The sequence below is a fragment of the Etheostoma cragini genome, chromosome 8 (assembly GCF_013103735.1).
Source record: "Etheostoma cragini isolate CJK2018 chromosome 8, CSU_Ecrag_1.0, whole genome shotgun sequence".
In the NCBI taxonomy this organism is placed as follows: Eukaryota; Metazoa; Chordata; class Actinopteri; order Perciformes; family Percidae; genus Etheostoma; species Etheostoma cragini.
Window position 1 is genome coordinate 18540441 of NC_048414.1, and position 17942 is coordinate 18558382.

General features: G+C 41.1%; 1 protein-coding gene across 2 annotated transcripts; it reads left to right on the plus strand.

The window, feature by feature from the left end:
* The first annotated feature begins 340 nt into the window (after positions 1 to 340).
* Positions 341 to 13770, plus strand: wfdc1 (WAP four-disulfide core domain 1). 2 transcript variants are annotated; one of them, XR_004657643.1, is made up of 7 exons: positions 341 to 847; positions 10084 to 10279; positions 10443 to 10526; positions 11116 to 11256; positions 12214 to 12273; positions 12358 to 12414; positions 12515 to 13770. XR_004657643.1 is itself a non-coding variant. In XM_034879261.1 (7 exons), the coding sequence occupies exons 1-6, from the start codon at positions 752 to 754 to the stop codon at positions 12411 to 12413; spliced, it is 624 nt and encodes a 207-aa protein (XP_034735152.1). In that variant the 5' UTR covers positions 342 to 751; the 3' UTR covers position 12414; positions 12515 to 13770. The 2 variants fall into 2 exon arrangements, 1 of the variants encoding a protein (XP_034735152.1); XM_034879261.1 differs by having other exon boundaries at positions 342 to 847; positions 12214 to 12264.
* The last annotated feature ends 4172 nt before the right edge of the window (positions 13771 to 17942 follow it).

Sequence of the window (17942 nt, forward strand, 5' to 3'; positions counted from 1 at the left end):
TGTCCTGTAAGTATGGCATGTAAACACGGATGTTCAACAGTTAATAGTTAAGATTCATGCTTGAACTCTAAGCTAGCAGTCAACAAATGTTTTCAAACCCCATACTTAGCAAAGCCATTTATTTCCCCATCTACAATACCACAAGCGAGAAAAACATGTGAAGCACAGCTACAGTGTATAAAATATGCCCAACCGCACAATGACAGAACTTGCATAAAGATCACCAGATGTGCAGCGAGATGCAACTAGTGTGCAAAAGGGGGTAGGTCTCTCACACACACTACCCTAGCTAATGCTCTCCCCTCCCTTTACCCACCTCCCTACTTCACCCCTCCTCTTTCCCAGAGACATGTGCATAAGCTGTGCCAGCAGACAGTTTCAGCTCTCTGCAACTGATGCACAGACAACTGCTGTTTCTCCCTTCCCCTGCTCCCCTAACTATTCTCCTTCTTTCGTTTCTTCATTCATCCCCTCTGTACTTTCCCCTTTCTTCCCTCTACTTTGTCATTTTGTCCTGCACTTTTCCTCAGGCGGTTATAAAGGCAGGTCTCATTGGAGAGAGAGAGCTTGTGTAATCACTGGCTGCACATGAGCACCAATGAGTTATTGCTTCAGCTGGAAAGGCACCACGGACGCGTAGAGGACAAACTCTGGAATAAGGAGAGAAAGAAGGACTACCTCTGAAACAGGAAGGGAGGAGAAGGGAGGGAGACGCAGAAAGTGTTTGGAACTGAGGTGCAGGACACAGACCATGCCAGGCTCTGTGGTGCTGCTACTGCTGTCCCTGTTGGTACTGGCCACAGGAAGTGATGCCAGGAGAATCAGGAAAAGAGGACTCAACCACAAGGTGGGATTGCTAACCTCACCTATTTGTTCACGTATGAGTGTGATGCTTTTCTCGCCGTCTATCTTTTGACTTCTTTTAGAATATGCTCCAAAGTGAAAGTAGGTGAAAGCTCACAGCATTACAGCACAATGCCGGCTCTGTTGCAGAGAGCTGGTTTTCACACAGTCACAGCAGTTTTGTGGTGGAGGTGAGAGGTGGTCAAGTTGACCCGAGTGCTATAAGTCTGCTGTTTTATAATCATGATAAGTGGTGTTCATCAACTAATTCCCTTTTACCAAGTACTGTATATAAAGAAATAATTTGACATTTAAGGAAATGTGCGTATGTGTTGCATGGATGAGAAGATCAGACCCCTCCTGGAAGCAAAACAATACGCTAAACAGCTAGCTGGCTCAACACCCGACCAGCACCTCTCGACTTTACTAATTAATCCATCCTTTTTTATGCTTTAATCTCTCTGTAATAACAAAAATGTAATTCCAACACTTTAAATGAAAAGTTATTCATATCGGAGATTTTATTGTCTAATATTTTGCCAGAATCTGCATTGACATCCAGAACATAACTGCAACTTTTTGGTTTATGCGTGGATTAAACAAACAACATCACATCTACATGTTTTATTGCTACTTTGGTATTTGCATGGATAAAAAAAAAACAGGTCTTAAAGTCTTTAAACGAAGTGGCTTTAGTCTTAATTTACTAAACAGATAAGAGTAATTAAGAGGGATATTGAACAGCGTGCACTTTACATCCACTCTATTATAACGTTACATTTATGTGTATAGGGGAAAAAATGTATATCTATACATACATATACTGTAAAAGATACTATATATCAGCTTTGTGTATTTGACAGCTATAGCTGGTTTCCAGACTGAGATTTAACAAATGGTCATCTTTTAAGGTATGATGCATTGCAAGATACCATAGCACCATTATCTCTATAAAGTATGCAAAATGAATAGCTACAAAATAAAAAATGCTGACCACATGTTAATGTATTCCTATTAATAATGAAGTGGATATTCAGTCCTATTGAAGCTATAAAACATATTACTGGCGAAGCTTCCGTGCTTTTATGTCAAATTTGAAGGCCGAACCTTAACTTGCAATGGAGCGTTACTTCATTGTGATAAATGTCTTCCACCACTGGAAAAGAAGCATCAGTTTTGATGAGGAGCAGTCAGTGGAGTGTGCAGCAGGTTCCATATGAGTAATTGAAGGGAACACCGGATATTTAATGTGTGTGTGCGTGTGTGTGTGTGTGTGTGTGTGTGTGTGTGTGTGTGTGTGTGTGTGTGTGTGTGTGTGTGTGTGTGTGATTCTAGTGGATTATTAGGACAGGAACTGAATTTGCAGACGGGGCCCCTGCTTGTTAGCTCAGCTCAGTGTAACTGATTGATCATCTCTAACAAGGGCTCACTGTAGCGTGCTACCTTCTCTTTCTTTTTCCCTCTCGTGCTTCAATGTTCTCACTTTCTAACTGGTTTATGCCCTCATTAGCCCTTTACTCTCTCTCTTTCTCTCGTTCTCTGCATTTATCTCTGTATCCTTCTTTCATATGAATCAGTTACACTTTTTCCCTCTCTCTGCCCAGCTTTGTCATCCCCCTCACCCATATACTCCTCTCTCAGCAAAGCACCCCTGTTTTCCCTCTTTCAAGTCTCTTCTCTCGTGTTTTCGTGCTCTCAGGATGGGCCAAAAGCACTGTCTTGCTTGACTCTGCTTCAAAGCTGCTGTAATTGGAACATGCTGAGACGGCTGAGCAGACCAAGTTCGTCTCTTTTCTCTGAACCTTTTCATCTCTATATCTTTCAATCTGTCATTTTTTTAACCACCTCCCCCTCTCTCTCACACACACACACACACACACACACAACCCGCCTCGTTCATAACACTGGGACCGTGCAGAAAGACAAATTATAGTCACTGAGTATTTCACGTAGGCACTGTGCTATGGAATTGTGTGTCTTGAAAGGAAAAATACTAAAAAAATGTTTAACAAACCCAAGACCACCAGCAGGCTCAGTTTGTCTTGAATTCATCTGAATCATTTATTTATGTAAATAAACACTATGGTCACTTGAACATCTTATTTTTATGTCTTGTTGTTTTTAAATAGGACAGATAAACAGATTCTACCCTCTAGAATGGAAATGTATTATCAAAACATGAGCAGACAATTTTTACATTTCATCATGTACACTTTGTCTCAGTTCATTCAATTCATGTCAAAATGACGTTTTCTATGCCTCTTTAGCTTACTATATTTGCATCTTTACCTTTGAACTTCATTTACCTGTCCTAAATATGTAAAGCTCTGACTAGAACGTTGTCTGGTTGACCTGTGGGTGAGAGGGTCTTGGAGATCAGAGTCTTGTCCACCCTCTTTTATGTAGACCTCGCCCTGGTACAAGGTCCAAAGGCCACAAGTAGCACTTTTCTAATGTCCTCTTTGTGTTTAACAGGGGGAATGCATGGCTGATAATGCATGGATAATGCATGGCTGATGATACATAGTGGGTAATATGTGTCAGACCTTACAACTAAGAGAAAAACATTTGATGGGTAGATGGGAAAACAGGTGGAATGGCTTGGGCAGCGGAAGTATCACTGATACACACAGACACACACACACACACACACACAGACCAGATTATTTAGTCTCATACACCCATCCCGCAGTCTGACTCAGACACCTGTCTGGGCATGTCAGTGAGGGTGTCTGAGACTACCACCATAGATCTTTATAGTTTCATTTATATGATGTGATGTGGGCCATTCTGAAAGCACCTGGTATTACTGTAAGTCAGTGGCCCTGCAGATGCTCAGAAACATGTGTGCTTCCTGGCTGGCCAGTTATTTGACTTGGCCTGGGGCTGCTTTGTAAAACAAAACAGATCCACACACTGTTTTTTCACTAATGGAAATTTGTAGCTTTTAAGGAAGTGATATTTTCTAAAGATAAGATAAGTTTTCTGAATGTAATGTACTGGGATGGCCACTCATGCTATCAGGTAAGAGTAAAGCAAGAGGTTTCAATCATAGATTGCCTTAAAAGGAACATTTTCATTGTGGTGGTTGAGAATCAACTTGTATTTAATGTAACTGAATTGCCCAATCACTGACACATCCCTGCCTCAATGCCCTGCTTTAGACATATCAAGAAAAAGTATGGTCAAGTTTACTCTTTTCAAAGTTAAAGTTTGTTTGTGGTGATTTAATTTATTAGCTGAACACAATTACAAAAGTTAATGTTATGCCATACACCACGTCAAGAAATATTATTTCTTTTTCTGGATTAATCAGACTGGCTTTCCAAATAATGTTTCATCAAATAATGTGTGATTGCATTCTAATAATATGTTGAACATTGCAAAATTAATGTAAGTATTTGCTTGGTTGGCTGTACATTTCTGACTAGCTGGCTAGGCTTAACAATAGCCATGTTAGCTAATGGCTGCTGTACCTCTAATGTTAGAGATAAGGGTACATTGCATTACCAAATATCCCAACAACATGGATGAGAGACACGTATACAGTCCTTTATTCACGATGATGTCTTGTGCTACAATGCATGTTTTATCGCGCTTGTGATATACGACATGCTGTAATCCTGATGCAATAATTATTGTAGTTAGTCAGTCATCCACCTTACAAGTAGTTATCCTAAACAGGACTAATCCCAGTCAGCTGATGTGAGTCTTCTGGTCAGAAGCTCATTACTGGACAGTGGAGACACTAATCAGTACGATAGACGCACTCACAAAACAAAAAGACAAACCATTTTTACATCAACTACAGCTTAATCCAGCAACGTTCCTCTAATGTTCCAGACATTTCTATCATATGGCAACAAAGCTTTTGTATCATCACAGAGACAACAGAGAGAACAATCGTAGCAAATCTGAGTCTTAGTATATGAGACCACAGACATGTTGATGTCCATAACTCTGCATAAAGCTGCACTGCAAATGGAATATAGAGGAGTAAGACAGTAAATGAGTTGAGGGGGACCTCTATCATGGCCATCCCTTCTACCTCAGACTTTGACTGACAGGTTGCAGATGCTATTTCGGACGGTTTCACTCACAGTTGATTTACCTGCCTCCTGGCGAGTAAACCAAGCTTCAAAAAGTCTGTTTGTCTGCATTTCAGGGTTAGAAATCCCCATTCTGCCAGTCTGTTTGAAGTTTAAGGACTGCTTTGCCCAGTTGTGCATTGACCTGTTTGACTGCCAGCACCCATCACTCATTAAAACTCTCATCTCCGACTGATTTACAGGCTGTTTGTTTTCCTCACAGTTTAGCCTGATGTGTCTCTATCTATTTGCACGTCTGTCTGTCTTTACGTCAAACTGACTGCTGGTATAGAGACAGGAAATGAGTCCTGACAACCCAAAAGCTAACCAGATGTGTGCTGTGGGCTACTTCATTTAGTAGACATGGGAGATCTGCCACATTTGAGTTGACACTCAATGTAAAATAACACAGCTTTTTCTTGTGCACAACCTTGACCATGCAGTTATGTGTGTGTGTGTGTGTGTGTGTGTGTGTGTGTGTGTGTGTGTGTGTGTGTGTGTTTGTGTGCATTCTTGCCAAAGGAGCAGAAACTCTCAATATCTGTCTGAGATCTCTGCGTGGAACCATTAGCAGCCTGATCTCAGTACAGTTATGGAGCCAGACAAGGTCTCCAGTGGATTCTCCCCACAAACTCCCAATAAACCACAGAGAAAGAGTACCAAAAAGAGAGACAAGGAAAGACAGACGGAACAAGAGTCGTTGTTTAAGATCAACCGTTACAGCCACCATCATTTTTTTCTGCCCAAAAGATCAAGAGATTAAGGAGAAAAACTCAGAGGAAGAGAGATAGTGAGTGTTTCAGACAGAGACAGGCAGAGAGACATGCCCACATGCCCACAGATAGACATAAAACATCCCACACAGGCCCGCTGGCAGCGTCTCTATAGGAGAGCAACAAAGCAGACAGGAGTGTAAACAAACATTGTGGAACATCAGAGAGATGTGCCCAGGATTGTGTGAAAGAGCAGAAGATGTAGACCATGACAGCTCTTATGGCATGTAAAGATATGAAGGCAGACACAAGAGGAGCCCTGAGAGTGGAGCAGTCACAGTAAGAGCTGAATGATAGCAAGGCAATAGTACAGTAAAAAAAAGAAGTAAGAAGTAGCACCTTCAATGTTGACTCAGGGATCAATACAGTGAACACATTTCAAAGAATGAATAGCTTCTGCAGTACAGCAGTGGTTCCCAATTGTTTTATTGGTCTGATGTATCCCACAGCCCTGCCAGTTTAACTCACTTACCCCTTCCTCAATTCCCAATTTATATTCCAAATGTGTTACACTTTTCATTAATCACCATATTGTTAATGTTTTCATTCTTGTTGAATTGTAAATATTTAGCCAGGTTTGGTTTTATCAGCAATCATATTACTAGTAAGCTACTACTGGGAGTGAAGCTGAATGTTTCAGCTCGATGGCGTTTTAAGCCCCCAGCGTTGACTTCCAGGGAGCTAACCCTAACCCTAACCATTTCCCAATCCTAGTGCCTGCTAGGCAGTGCTGCCTGGAAGGCGATGTTGGGAGTTTAAAACACCATACATCAATGTTTTAGCCTTTTAGCCATTGCTTTTAGCTATTTATTTACACCATTTATTCATTACGTTAAGGTACTTTATTTAAAAAACTTCTATAGTCACTTGCTAACTCGTTTGCATGTACTGTTACATAGCTGCAACATGTAGTGTTCAGGTCTTACAGCAGATATACTCTGTTAAATAAATAATAAATTTAATTTAATCAGTTTACATTTTTTAATAAGTTAAGCTGCTCAACAATTTTTCCACGTACCGCCCTAAAGTACCCCTGGTTAGGGGTCACTGGTGTACCGTATTAATGTGTAGTAGTAAGTAAACTCACCCTTAAACTACACACACAGTCACATAAACAGGAAGGGCACACTTGACCTTTTGTAGGAAACATATGCAGGAGACTTTAGTAGCAGATCGGATATGAGACAAGTGGAATAAGGGCAGTAGCCATTATGTCCTTATCCAATCACAGCAGACTTAGTAGTCCTCATTCATTGGTCTAATTGTACCAGGAGACATTGTAAACCACTGTGGCTCCACTTCCCTCCTGTGAGCCATGAATGATTAGTCTGACGAAATCAGTGTATTAAATCAGTGTAAATTACGTTAGATCAGACACAGATTTCTGTTTCACAGAGACCTGTTTCTTTATGCTAACAATGTTAGCTTTAGCCTTGCTGGTAGCTGCTTATTGCTTGTTTCTTTAAGCTAACTATATTAGCTTTAGCCTTGGTGGTAGCAGCTTATTGCTTGTTTCTTTAGGCTAACTATATTAGCTTTATCAGTTATTGACTGGTCGCAGCATTCTGAGGGGGAAAATGCCCGGGAGACGTTGTGATTACGTAGCATTAATCAGGTCATTTGGTTTGTATTTGCAGCGAACATAAAACACTGACTACTGTGGCTTCACTGACTTTCCATCAAAAAGAGTGTGGATCACTGTGTCAGCGGCAGCTGCTGCCTAGGGTACTTTTCTACACATGCAGAGCCTCAATTCCCATAACAATAACCCCCGTCGGACTAACGTTGCCCACATGACTACCTGTCTGAAAGGGAAGGGGTCGGTGGATAGTAATCCTTTAAAAGGAAAACAGTGAAAGTTAAATTTTCTATTAAGCAGCAAAAAAGTTTTAGCTTCAACATTGCAACATCCTGCGATGTGACTATCACGCATGCACACATTGTGATGTAGACAATGAAACAAAATATCGCGCAGCCTTAATGTGAAGCCAGAGGCATGTTGTTTCCTTCACTCTAAAAAGTACATATGGTTTTGTATTGTTAAAAAATTGTATAGTACAACCAGAAACAAAGCAACACATTTGGATTTTCGATTTTCATGGGGCGTTATTAATTGCGCAGACCCAAATGCCTGTGGACGCAAATGAAAAGATCTCCAACCAATCAGAGCCATGAAAAGACATGCGATACATGCAAGTTGAGGTGGTGCTTGGTCTGTTTTGAAGCAGGAAAAAAAATGGGGGTCGGATCACAATCATTCTCAATTTACAGCTCAACAGTACACTAATATGTGTTTCTGCTGAAGGACGCTAGAAAGCTATGTAGAGCTCAGGGGAACTGAATGTGTCTGTCAGGTGATAATTCTTAGTGGATTAGTCATTTTGAGTGGCACCTTTTACTTTACACATAGTCATTAGATCAATTTTTAATACAAATATATTGAATAGACCAACTTAAAATAGTATAAAACCTAAAGTATAAGTAAACAAGGCTAAGTACAGTTTTCAAGACACATTTCAGCCAGGACACCAAACTGTATTGAAATTTGAGATTGAGACCATTCCTAGATGTGATGTACAATCAAAACTGTAACTACTAATGCAAGAGCTTCTTGCTCCCTCCACAGTGTGAATCCCCCATCCCTCCGCCCTTCACCCTGACACCAAAGAACCATCCAACCACTAAGCTCTCAGCTGCCAGAACAAATTAATGTGTGTTTAAAGTGAACACAGATACTGTGTGTGTGATACCACCGTCAGCGCCAAACATTTGCTTTCGTTTTTCCGGTTGGTTTGTAAGAGCGTTCAGTAAGCCTGCCAAATAAACAGCACAGTTTTAATGACCGTGTGCAACCCACAAGCTGATTATCTAATTACAAATCTAGTGTAGAGAAAAACACCAATTTCTCTCACTCCCTCTTTGTCTCTTTCTCTCTCTCTATCTCCCTTTCTCTCTCTTTCTCTCTCTCTCTCTCTCTCTCTCTCTCTCTCTGGAACACCATCCCAAATGAATGGCTAAGGCTGGAAAAGCAGAGGAATTCACCCACACAACTGAAAAGACATAAATTCTGAAAAACTAAAACTTGTGCTTGCATTTAATATACAAACGCATGTGTTATGACAAACTGGAAATGTAAATGTTGAAGCACAGCCATAATGGCAGTGTAACAAAGAATTAGATAAGCAACCTGCTACATAACTTCCTGTGCCGTTCAGAGAGTTCAAAGGTAACCACCTTGCACCCGACCAATGGTCTAATATCCTTTAATTGTTCCTTGTCATGTTCTTCAGTGGATGTTTTAACAGTGATGTTAGACCAGCCAGCAGACATTACATCGTTGCTCATTGCTTTTCACAGCAGTAAGAAGAAAGGAGTGGAATGACTTGTACAATTGATTTCACCGGTGTTTGTTGTGCTCCATTTCAATGAGAGTTAATGTTAAGTCAAGGGCAGCAGTGCTTCTTTGGATTTTGTTGCAATATTTCCTAAATCTAGATGACCCAGAACAAACAATAGCTGCTTGTATTGTTGCACAAAACTTGTGATATTTGATACCAGCGGTGTGAAAGCATATAAACCCACAAATTCTATCCTGGACATGTCCAAGCCATTGAGCAGGAATCAAGAGTAGCAGCTTTGTAAAAACTAGTATTGCACAGAAACCATGCCTGTGTTTGATATATTTTAATAGCCTCTAGCCTTGTTAGCCTCTGTAATGCATGCATCTTCACAGCAACAGTGGACTGTGCCTTGCTGTTTGGGTACACATACATGTGTGCACGCAGGCCTACACTGTACGTTGCCAAATCCGTCAAGGGGTGTGAAGTGTGTCTCTGTTTGGCTCAGGATCCTGTGGCCTGCTTTCTCCCTCTTAGAATCCAGAGTTTTTCCCCACTGTAAATCACCTCCCAAGCCAGGTCAAGACAGACGCTAGCAGGCAGGCATGCATACTGAAGCCAAAACCTCCTGTCTTTAATGTAGCTCTGCTGTGCTGAAAAGGGATGACTCAGACCTGTGGCTGCCCTCTGGTGGCTAGAAAGTGCTTGTGTGTGCAATTTTGTGAACATCCAGTAAAAGTTAATTGGAACTAACTGAGAAATTGTATTTCTTATCAAGTGGCATTCATAAAAATCATTCATGGCATTTATCAAAACACTAACGTTGTATGTTGTCGCCTTCCAACATGACCCATACTTATTTGGGTATCTATGACATCACCTAGTCATGAAGCAACAGTTTTATAGATTTAGATGTATAGATTTAGATTTTTAGCCACCTGGTTCTACAATTGATGCTTAAATGTCTGTACGTCTGTACGTCTGTCAGAACAAACCGCATTTACAGTTTTATTTCTTTATTTCTCATTTTCTGGCCCTCAGGACTACGAGTACCCCAACCATCCCCAGTCCACCCAGCACCAGAAGAATGACCGTTGTCCACCGCCACCCCAGATGTTGCCGGAGAGAGCCTGTGAGGTGCCGGGCTGCCGCTCAGACTCAGAGTGTGAGCGCCATAAACGTTGCTGCTACAATGGATGCATCTACGCCTGCCTGGAGTCTGTCCAGCCGCCACCAGGTCAGCAGCACCAAAGGACAGACACACAGTAGTATAGGGTTTTTGGGTTGCTTAACAGAGGGTCAAATTGGGCCTTAAACTACTTGGAAATGAGCACTTTTTTGTTTCTTTCTTTAAAAATATAGTGTTTTGATGGCTGTGCTTCCATGTGTGTTCCGAGCAGTGTTGGACTGGCTGGTGCAGCCCAAGCCTCGGTGGTTGGGCGGAAACGGCTGGCTGTTAGATGGCCCTGAGGAGGTTCTGCAGGGTAGGTACACACACACACAAACACATTTCACACACTTCATACCCACACATACCCCTGACCAGTCACCGAGGACAGAAAAACCCTTAGTAGTAGTGCCAGATGGTCAGCTTGCATAAAAATACCTCTCACCTAACTCGAATCCTCCAACATTTTAGCCTTCAAAAATCCCTAAAATGCTAATGCACTCCAGCCTTTACTCAGTGAGACCAAACAATTTCTGTCAGCACATGTTGGTTTGATTTCACCAGAGCTCTACTCTCCTGTCATGTGTGTACCTCTGATGAGATTTTCTGGCTCATTTATTGCCGCTGCTTTAACTTTTGCAATACATAGCCTAAACTAGGAGATGGTGTCATCTGCTATTCCTCAGTGTATATAGAAGGTTTTTGCAGGTTTTTCTGAAGTTTGCCCAATTGGCATGCTGGCATTCCGAGTGGAAAATGTAGAAGTAGACATAACTTTGAGGTTAAGGAATGATAAGTAAACAAAAAGAAAGAAAACGTACTGTCCACATAACCAAAAAATGGCCCTGGTGTATTTCATGTTTGTGATTTCTTCTGATGCACATGGGGTGTTTTCTGCCCACTAGCTGAGGCCTGCAGCACAACTGAGGATGGAGACGAGCCTCTTCATTGTCCTACGGGCTACGAGTGCCACATCATCAATCCAGGAAACCCTGCCGCTGGCATTCCTAACCGGGGACAATGCATCAAGCAACGTGGCAACTCCGGTATGGCTAGAGTACTTCTGATAACTAAAATAGCTGCAACAATTGGCCATTGGGATTCGGATTTGGCTTTGAAGCCAGCCCTTGAACACATCATATCCAACCTATTCTTATTTTTACAACTAATCTCCTGCTTATCTAATCTAATGGAACCTTTCTAATGGAAGTGTGTGCTTCTTTAAAGGACCAAAGGACAGGGGCAGTTTGTCAGCAGTCTCTGAGTCAGGCCTGGTATCTCTTGGCAGATTACATGCTGACAGGTGCCAAGGATTAAGTAGATCTAAAATTATACAAATTGGAATGACCTGGCAACTCACTAAATGGCCTCAATTTATGATATATGGCTTAAGATGTGTGCAGAAATATTATTGTTATGACTTAATCAAAAGAACATTAAAGGGGTGCTATGCAGTTCTCGCTTGTAGATCGCAGGTTTCTCTATAGAGCTGTCCCTACAACTTTGGAATAGACATTTGTCAGCTCCTATGTTTGCTTGTGTCTGACACCTAGCTCGGTCAGTCTGCCGTTTTCTCTTTGTCAGTTCCTCCAACAATACTTTCCTATCCTTCTGCTTCTTTTTTTGCCGACTCATGACGATAGTGTGGAAAACACCAATGCTACCTTGTTCTTATAGCTAGCCAGTTCCTGAATGGTGGCATGTATTTGTGCAGTGCCGTGAAGCAATTTATTACATGGCCAGACCTGATATCACGCAATACTTTCTGGTCGATACTTCCATTCACAGGCGCTAGGTGGAAGCAAGATGAACTCCATTAAACTCGCAAAAAGTCACCATTCTAATTACTCCAAAGCTGTTCAGTTAAGGTAAAAAAAACTGCATAGTTCCCCTTTAACTCTTTATTTTATATGCAAGAACTCACATTACCATGTGTGTGATATTGATATCAGATGTCAATATTGAAATTATTTTTTTCCTTCTGGCCATATTGTTTTTGAAAGATGGACGTGGTCTGAGGCACAAATACTTCAAGGACTACAAGGACTACATAGGTAAGTGAGGTAATGTGGACAACCTGAAAAGAATCACTATCACTGAATCAGAAATCAGCAGAAATCTGCCTGACATGGCTTTGTCACTGACAGGTACCAGTACGAACAATGCAGTGGGCTACGAAAAACATCATCACAAGCTGGGATGAAGTAGGTTTTCAGACACTTTGAACTATGTAAAACCAAAGACCTCTGCACCTTTGCCTCACTTTAGACAAAGCCTTGTGTTTTCTGCTGTATTTGCTCTTAGATCAACCAGACCTCAGCCTCAGCTACAACCATGACACAACTCCAGACATCAGACTCCAGGACTCCAGTCCTGTTCAATCGGCTCTCATCACACCCGAACCAGGATCAGATCTGCCCTTTTTACCAAAACTACAGCTGCTACCTCCTCTCTGGCAGCCTGTCCTCAGTTACAAAGTCCTTTTTGGAGACAAGTCTGACTTACATACCACATACACAGCCAAAGAAATAAGTGCACATTTTGTCTCTCTGTCTGATGGCTGTAAGAAAAGATGGAGCAGAGGGTGTTGATGGCAAAGCAGAAGAGAGGAGAGCAGGGCATGCACCAAAGCTGTTCATTAAATGTCTCAAAAAGGAAACAACAGGCCCTTGCCAATTTCTTTCTTTTTTCTTCACAACCCTGTCCCTCCCTGCTACTCATTAATATTCTCCTCAACGCATCTTTACGCTTAAGGCTGGTCAGCGGAGAAAATCCAGACCATGTGTTATCTTCTGTCTCACGGTGCTCACATTCCCTGGTCTGAAATCTGGAACGTTTTATAGACAAATATACTGAATCAAATCCACATGAAAGAAGAAAAGCCATACTGTAAGAGTGTGTGGATTGTGTCACTTTTCAAGGATTTGAAACAGCTGTAGATTAGTTGCAGCCAACAGATGCTGACCATAACTGCATTGCTGTGAAAATAAAACACAAAATAAGGAAGAATATTGCATTTGAGAGAGATAAAGATTTAAAGACATGCTCCACTTGTGACAAAATTAGAATTTTCCTACTGAAAGGTTGTCCCTTTAATATTAAATTATGTATATATTATATCTGTGATTGTGATGTCCTAGTCACACAACAACCATCTACCAGTGCAGTATGGTTGTGCACACATCATACTGCCTTATTTCAAAGTACTGGTCCTTGTATTAAACTTCCCACTATGCAGTGCAGCCATGATAATAAAAAGGCCGTTTTCCCCGGGGAAATATTTCAAACTGGTCAAAAGATCTTCTGTGTTGTTCTCAAGCATAACTTGCAGTCAACTGTTTAAGCTTAGGTTGTCTAATATCAATTCAAATGGTGCTCAGCTTCATTGCTGCCTATAATAACAGGAGAATAAGCTGCTTGCCTAATAAGCTGAAGATGTCAAACGGTGAGCTGTAACCATCTCTATGTGCAGAGCCAAAGTGATGTCTGATAATTGCTTCTATCTGACTGGTGCTGTAACGTTGCCTTGTTTATTCTAAATAAACCACATTGTTGAAGTCGGTCGTTCACATTGTGTTTCTGTTTTCTGCAAGATGAATTTAGGATTCAATTTACAGATGGTGCAAAAACAACCTCCATCCATCCATCTTCATCCGCTTGTCGCGGGGGCAGCAGCTCCAGCAGGGGACCCCAAACTTCCCTTTCCCGAGCCACATCAACTAGCTCTGGAGATATAATCTCTCCACCTAGTCCTGGTCTTCCCCGAGGCCTCCTCCCAGCTGAAAAAGCAACCTGACAAATCTAATGCTATTGATATGTATGAGTACACTGCAAACCTCTCTTTGGGTCTTGTAAAGGGTTCTAACAATGTTCCTGATCCTATCAGTATATGCCATTATTCTTCATAATTCTTTACCAGTAGTTTTAGGTGAAACAGAAATTAGATAAATGCAGTGTTTGCAGTAGCTTCTAAAATAATACCTAAAGACATATTTCACAGCCTAGGAATTAGCACAACGTAAAATGTGCAAGAATTACTCTTTTAATCAATTTTGTCCTTTTGAATTTTATTCCAAAAACCATTAGTACCTATGACCAATTGTGTAAAGCATCTTTGGGTATCTTGAAAATGGCATTCATTTTTTTTTACCTTTATTTATTCAGGGAAGGTTCCCTGAGAGGAAGCCTCTTTTTTGCAGGAACGCCCTGATCACATTCACACAGTTGCACACGTTCATACCTGGAACCTACCTGGACATACCTGGAACCTACCTGGACATACCTGGAACCTACCTGGACATACCTGGAAGCTAACCGGTACAACCACAGTTTTATCCTGTTGATCTAGAGATTGAACCGACGAACTTCAAAAGCTCGCTTCTCTAACCTTTAGGCCACCACGGGTCTACGGCCACAGTAACGTGACGTGGCTGTACAGTAAATGTCTTCTTTCCGGACAGAGTGGCTTAGGTGCGAAATGTATGATACATTTATGTGTAAATAATCATAAATTCACAATCCCAGCACTGAGCATATCAGATATGCAAGTTTTGGTCAACAGCACTGGAGTAGAAGACAATGGGACACAGATACATTACAGGGCTAGAGTGAAACGTCCCTCCACACCACAAGGTTTTTTTACAAAGCCACTGTAATAAAATGTGCCGAGCTTATTAAAGTTTATTAAAACAATATGTTGTTACTGTTGATTATGGAGAGTTGTGGCTTCGCAGGGGCGATTCTAGGATCAGACCTTTAGGGGAGCTATGCCCCTTATGAGAATGTGACATGGATACATTGAAACTACGTTTCTGTTAACCCTTTCCTTGACGGGGTTACAGGTTTAAAGCGACACAGGATATAAAACCTGTTTCAAGACATTTGAACCTGTTGTTGTTTTTCCTCTGTCACTAACACACTGGTTCGGAAAGTCTAACTTGAAGCACTAAAATTGATTTTTTAATTACTTATTTTTAAGTTTTTGTTATTATGATTTTTTTAGCAAGGCTGAGATAAAAAGGGTCTAAAATTGCCAACGGTATGTGTTATCCTCTGCGTCGTTAGAATAGTCATATAAAAGATGCACACTGTATCCATTACAGGTGTTTGACTGAGTGCTTTCCAATCTATTTTTTTTTAACTTCAAATCAAAGGCAGACTGGGAGAATGAATCATTTGTCGTTTTTCAACTGGTCTTTTTAACATTCATAATGTCTGGCTAGATACAGTATGTCCAACAGACAGAGAACACCCTTTCCATTCCATTTCCTTCATTTTCTATCTCTGACTTTATCACCTGCAGTACAGGAAATGCATTATAAAACAAAAGAAAAACATTTCCTAACTAATTTTTTTTCATTTTTTACATTACCTTTTTTAAGAGAATATCTCTTAGCCCAGGCAATATGTTTGAGCATCTATTATATCTAAGAGTTGGCATCGCATTCCAGATGTAAAACGAAGCTTGACTCAGGTTTGTTGATGTTAATGCAATGCTACACCTGCAGTATGTGGGAAATGTATAGCCCAGTGGGAGTCTGCCTCTCCCTTTACCTAGCGCTCTCTCCCTCTCTCCTATCTCATGCACGCGCACCTGCCTGCGTCAGAAAAAAAACAAAACAAAAACAATAAGGGAGAATCAAATTCTCAGTGAGTACTTAGTGTGGCGAAAACAGCCATTGTGTTTTGGATAAGCAGGGGGGGGGAGGCGGGTCTGTCAGTGTCAGCAACGGGTCGGGGACTTCACGCGTATTGGGCATGTCGCGCGTGACCGCTTCACTGCCACCTTGTTGATTTATTTCACCATGAGCGCGCCGCACAAATCGTCAGAAAAAAGGTAAGAGCGACGTTGTCCTGTAACTTTGTGGACAAGTCGAATGTATCAGTTTTTGACAGACAATATCTTTACATTATTCTTTATAGTCGTTATTTTAATATTCGTTAGGTAGTCAAATTCATTTACCCTAGTCTGTTAGTTAGATGGGTTTACTTTTAGTCAGGGAGCTGTTTCCCCATCTTACTTACCTGCACTGCGACTTTTAATGGCTATTATATCAAGATCTCCATTAGGAGGAGTTGACCATGCTTTATGGTTGCATGGTTCAAGAAAATGGTTATAATCGGTGTTGCTTGGCTTTGTTTGGTTGCTTGCATGGCTTCATGTCCTGAATGTGGATAGTGTTGATGCTGTGTAACTTTACTAATGTCTTTCTGCTTCCTGCCGTTCTGCATGCCTTCTTGAGCTCATTGCGTTGCTCTAGCTGTCTATACTGTCTGTACATTTTAACCTGTGCAAATGTCTTGCTGTTTCCTGCTGATCTGGTCTCAAAACATCTGGCCAAAGGACTAGTTGAAAATTAGCCGACTGCCTAAGTGCTCGTGCACACTGCGTGGCGTGAGCGTGGCGTTTCTGTTGCGTGTCAATTGCGTGGTGGTTGCGTGGCGTTTTATATATCTTAGCCGTGTCTGTATAGGCTACATGTAGGTTTGCCATTGATAAAATGAAATAATAGCGTGTTCTTCAACTTTTTATTTTTTCAAATTCAGTTGTTTTTGGTACACATTTCCATATTTCGTTCTGTATTGACGGACCTGTGCAATATTGGAAAATTGATAATTAATTATTATATTTTTTAATCACATTTATATCTGCATTTATGTCAAAACCTAGAGACTTTTAACCATCAAAATGTCATTTATTAAATGTATTTGTGTCAAAATTAAATAGAAACATATATTTCGTATTGTAACTTGCCTGGAAACGCTTCCAACACGCTTGCGCGTCGCGTGAAAAATTTGCGTTGGTCCTATTTCTAGCATGCACGCATTTTCGGGGCGGCTCGAGCTGCCTGAGACGTGCGTGTCACGCAGCCAGTGTGCAAGCTCCTGTTAACATGGGAGAGGAAATAAAAACGGACACGACTCACAGCTGACACACTCAGGCCACGCAGGCAGTGTGCAGGAGTCCAAACACTGGCACATTTACAGAAATGTTGATTAATGTGCGTTAGCCTTTATAAATAAAACAAATTAAATTATTTATCTTCAGCTGTTAGCTTACTTGTTGAGACACTTGACCTGTCTGACTGACTTGACATCTCCATAAAAAAGGTCCAGCTCAATGTTACACAAATCCAACACGTGCCCAGAAGGTGTCACTGTAGCTCATGTAAAAGGCTGCACCAATTGAAAAGCCCCTTGGCCTTACAGCTGTGACTGTCTATAAGTGAAAACAGCTCACAAATTCATGTCATCTGAACATTGTGCTTTTTGATATCCTTCTCATCTCGTCTCAGTCAGGGTCAAGGGCAGCAAGGACAACATCAGCTGCTTTTTACAAGAGATATTATTTTTGAACTCTGTAGCAATACGTATTGACATCAGTGAAGAATAGTTTCCATGCATGGATACAGGCTTAAAGTGCAATTATTTTGAACATAGATTTTTCCTTTGGACAGGATTGGCTCCAAGAATAAGCTGGGGAAGCTATTAAAAGAGAGAAAAGGCACCTTTCCACTGCTGATCAAGGTAGGAGGATAGTGATTCATTCCTGGAACATGTATCATGTGCTTACTAAGACGTTAATATGCTTGAGTTTTTTCTTCTTGAAAGCCTGACCACTGCAGTATATTACTATACATTATAGTGTCGGCTCCTGGAATTCTACACCCTGTGTTGACCCGCAGCCTTTTAAATAAATGTTATTTATGCGATTGTGTGCACTCAGCAGAAG

Bases quoted from the DNA above. Each gene is read 5' to 3' on its own strand.
- wfdc1 (XM_034879261.1), top strand. From the start codon at position 752: ATGCCAGGCTCTGTGGTGCTGCTACTGCTGTCCCTGTTGGTACTGGCC. The intron at 848-10,083 runs GTGGGATTGCTA...TCTGGCCCTCAG, and splicing joins AAAGAGGACTCAACCACAAG to GACTACGAGTACCCCAACCA. The intron at 10,280-10,442 runs GTCAGCAGCACC...TGTTCCGAGCAG, and splicing joins GTCTGTCCAGCCGCCACCAG to TGTTGGACTGGCTGGTGCAG.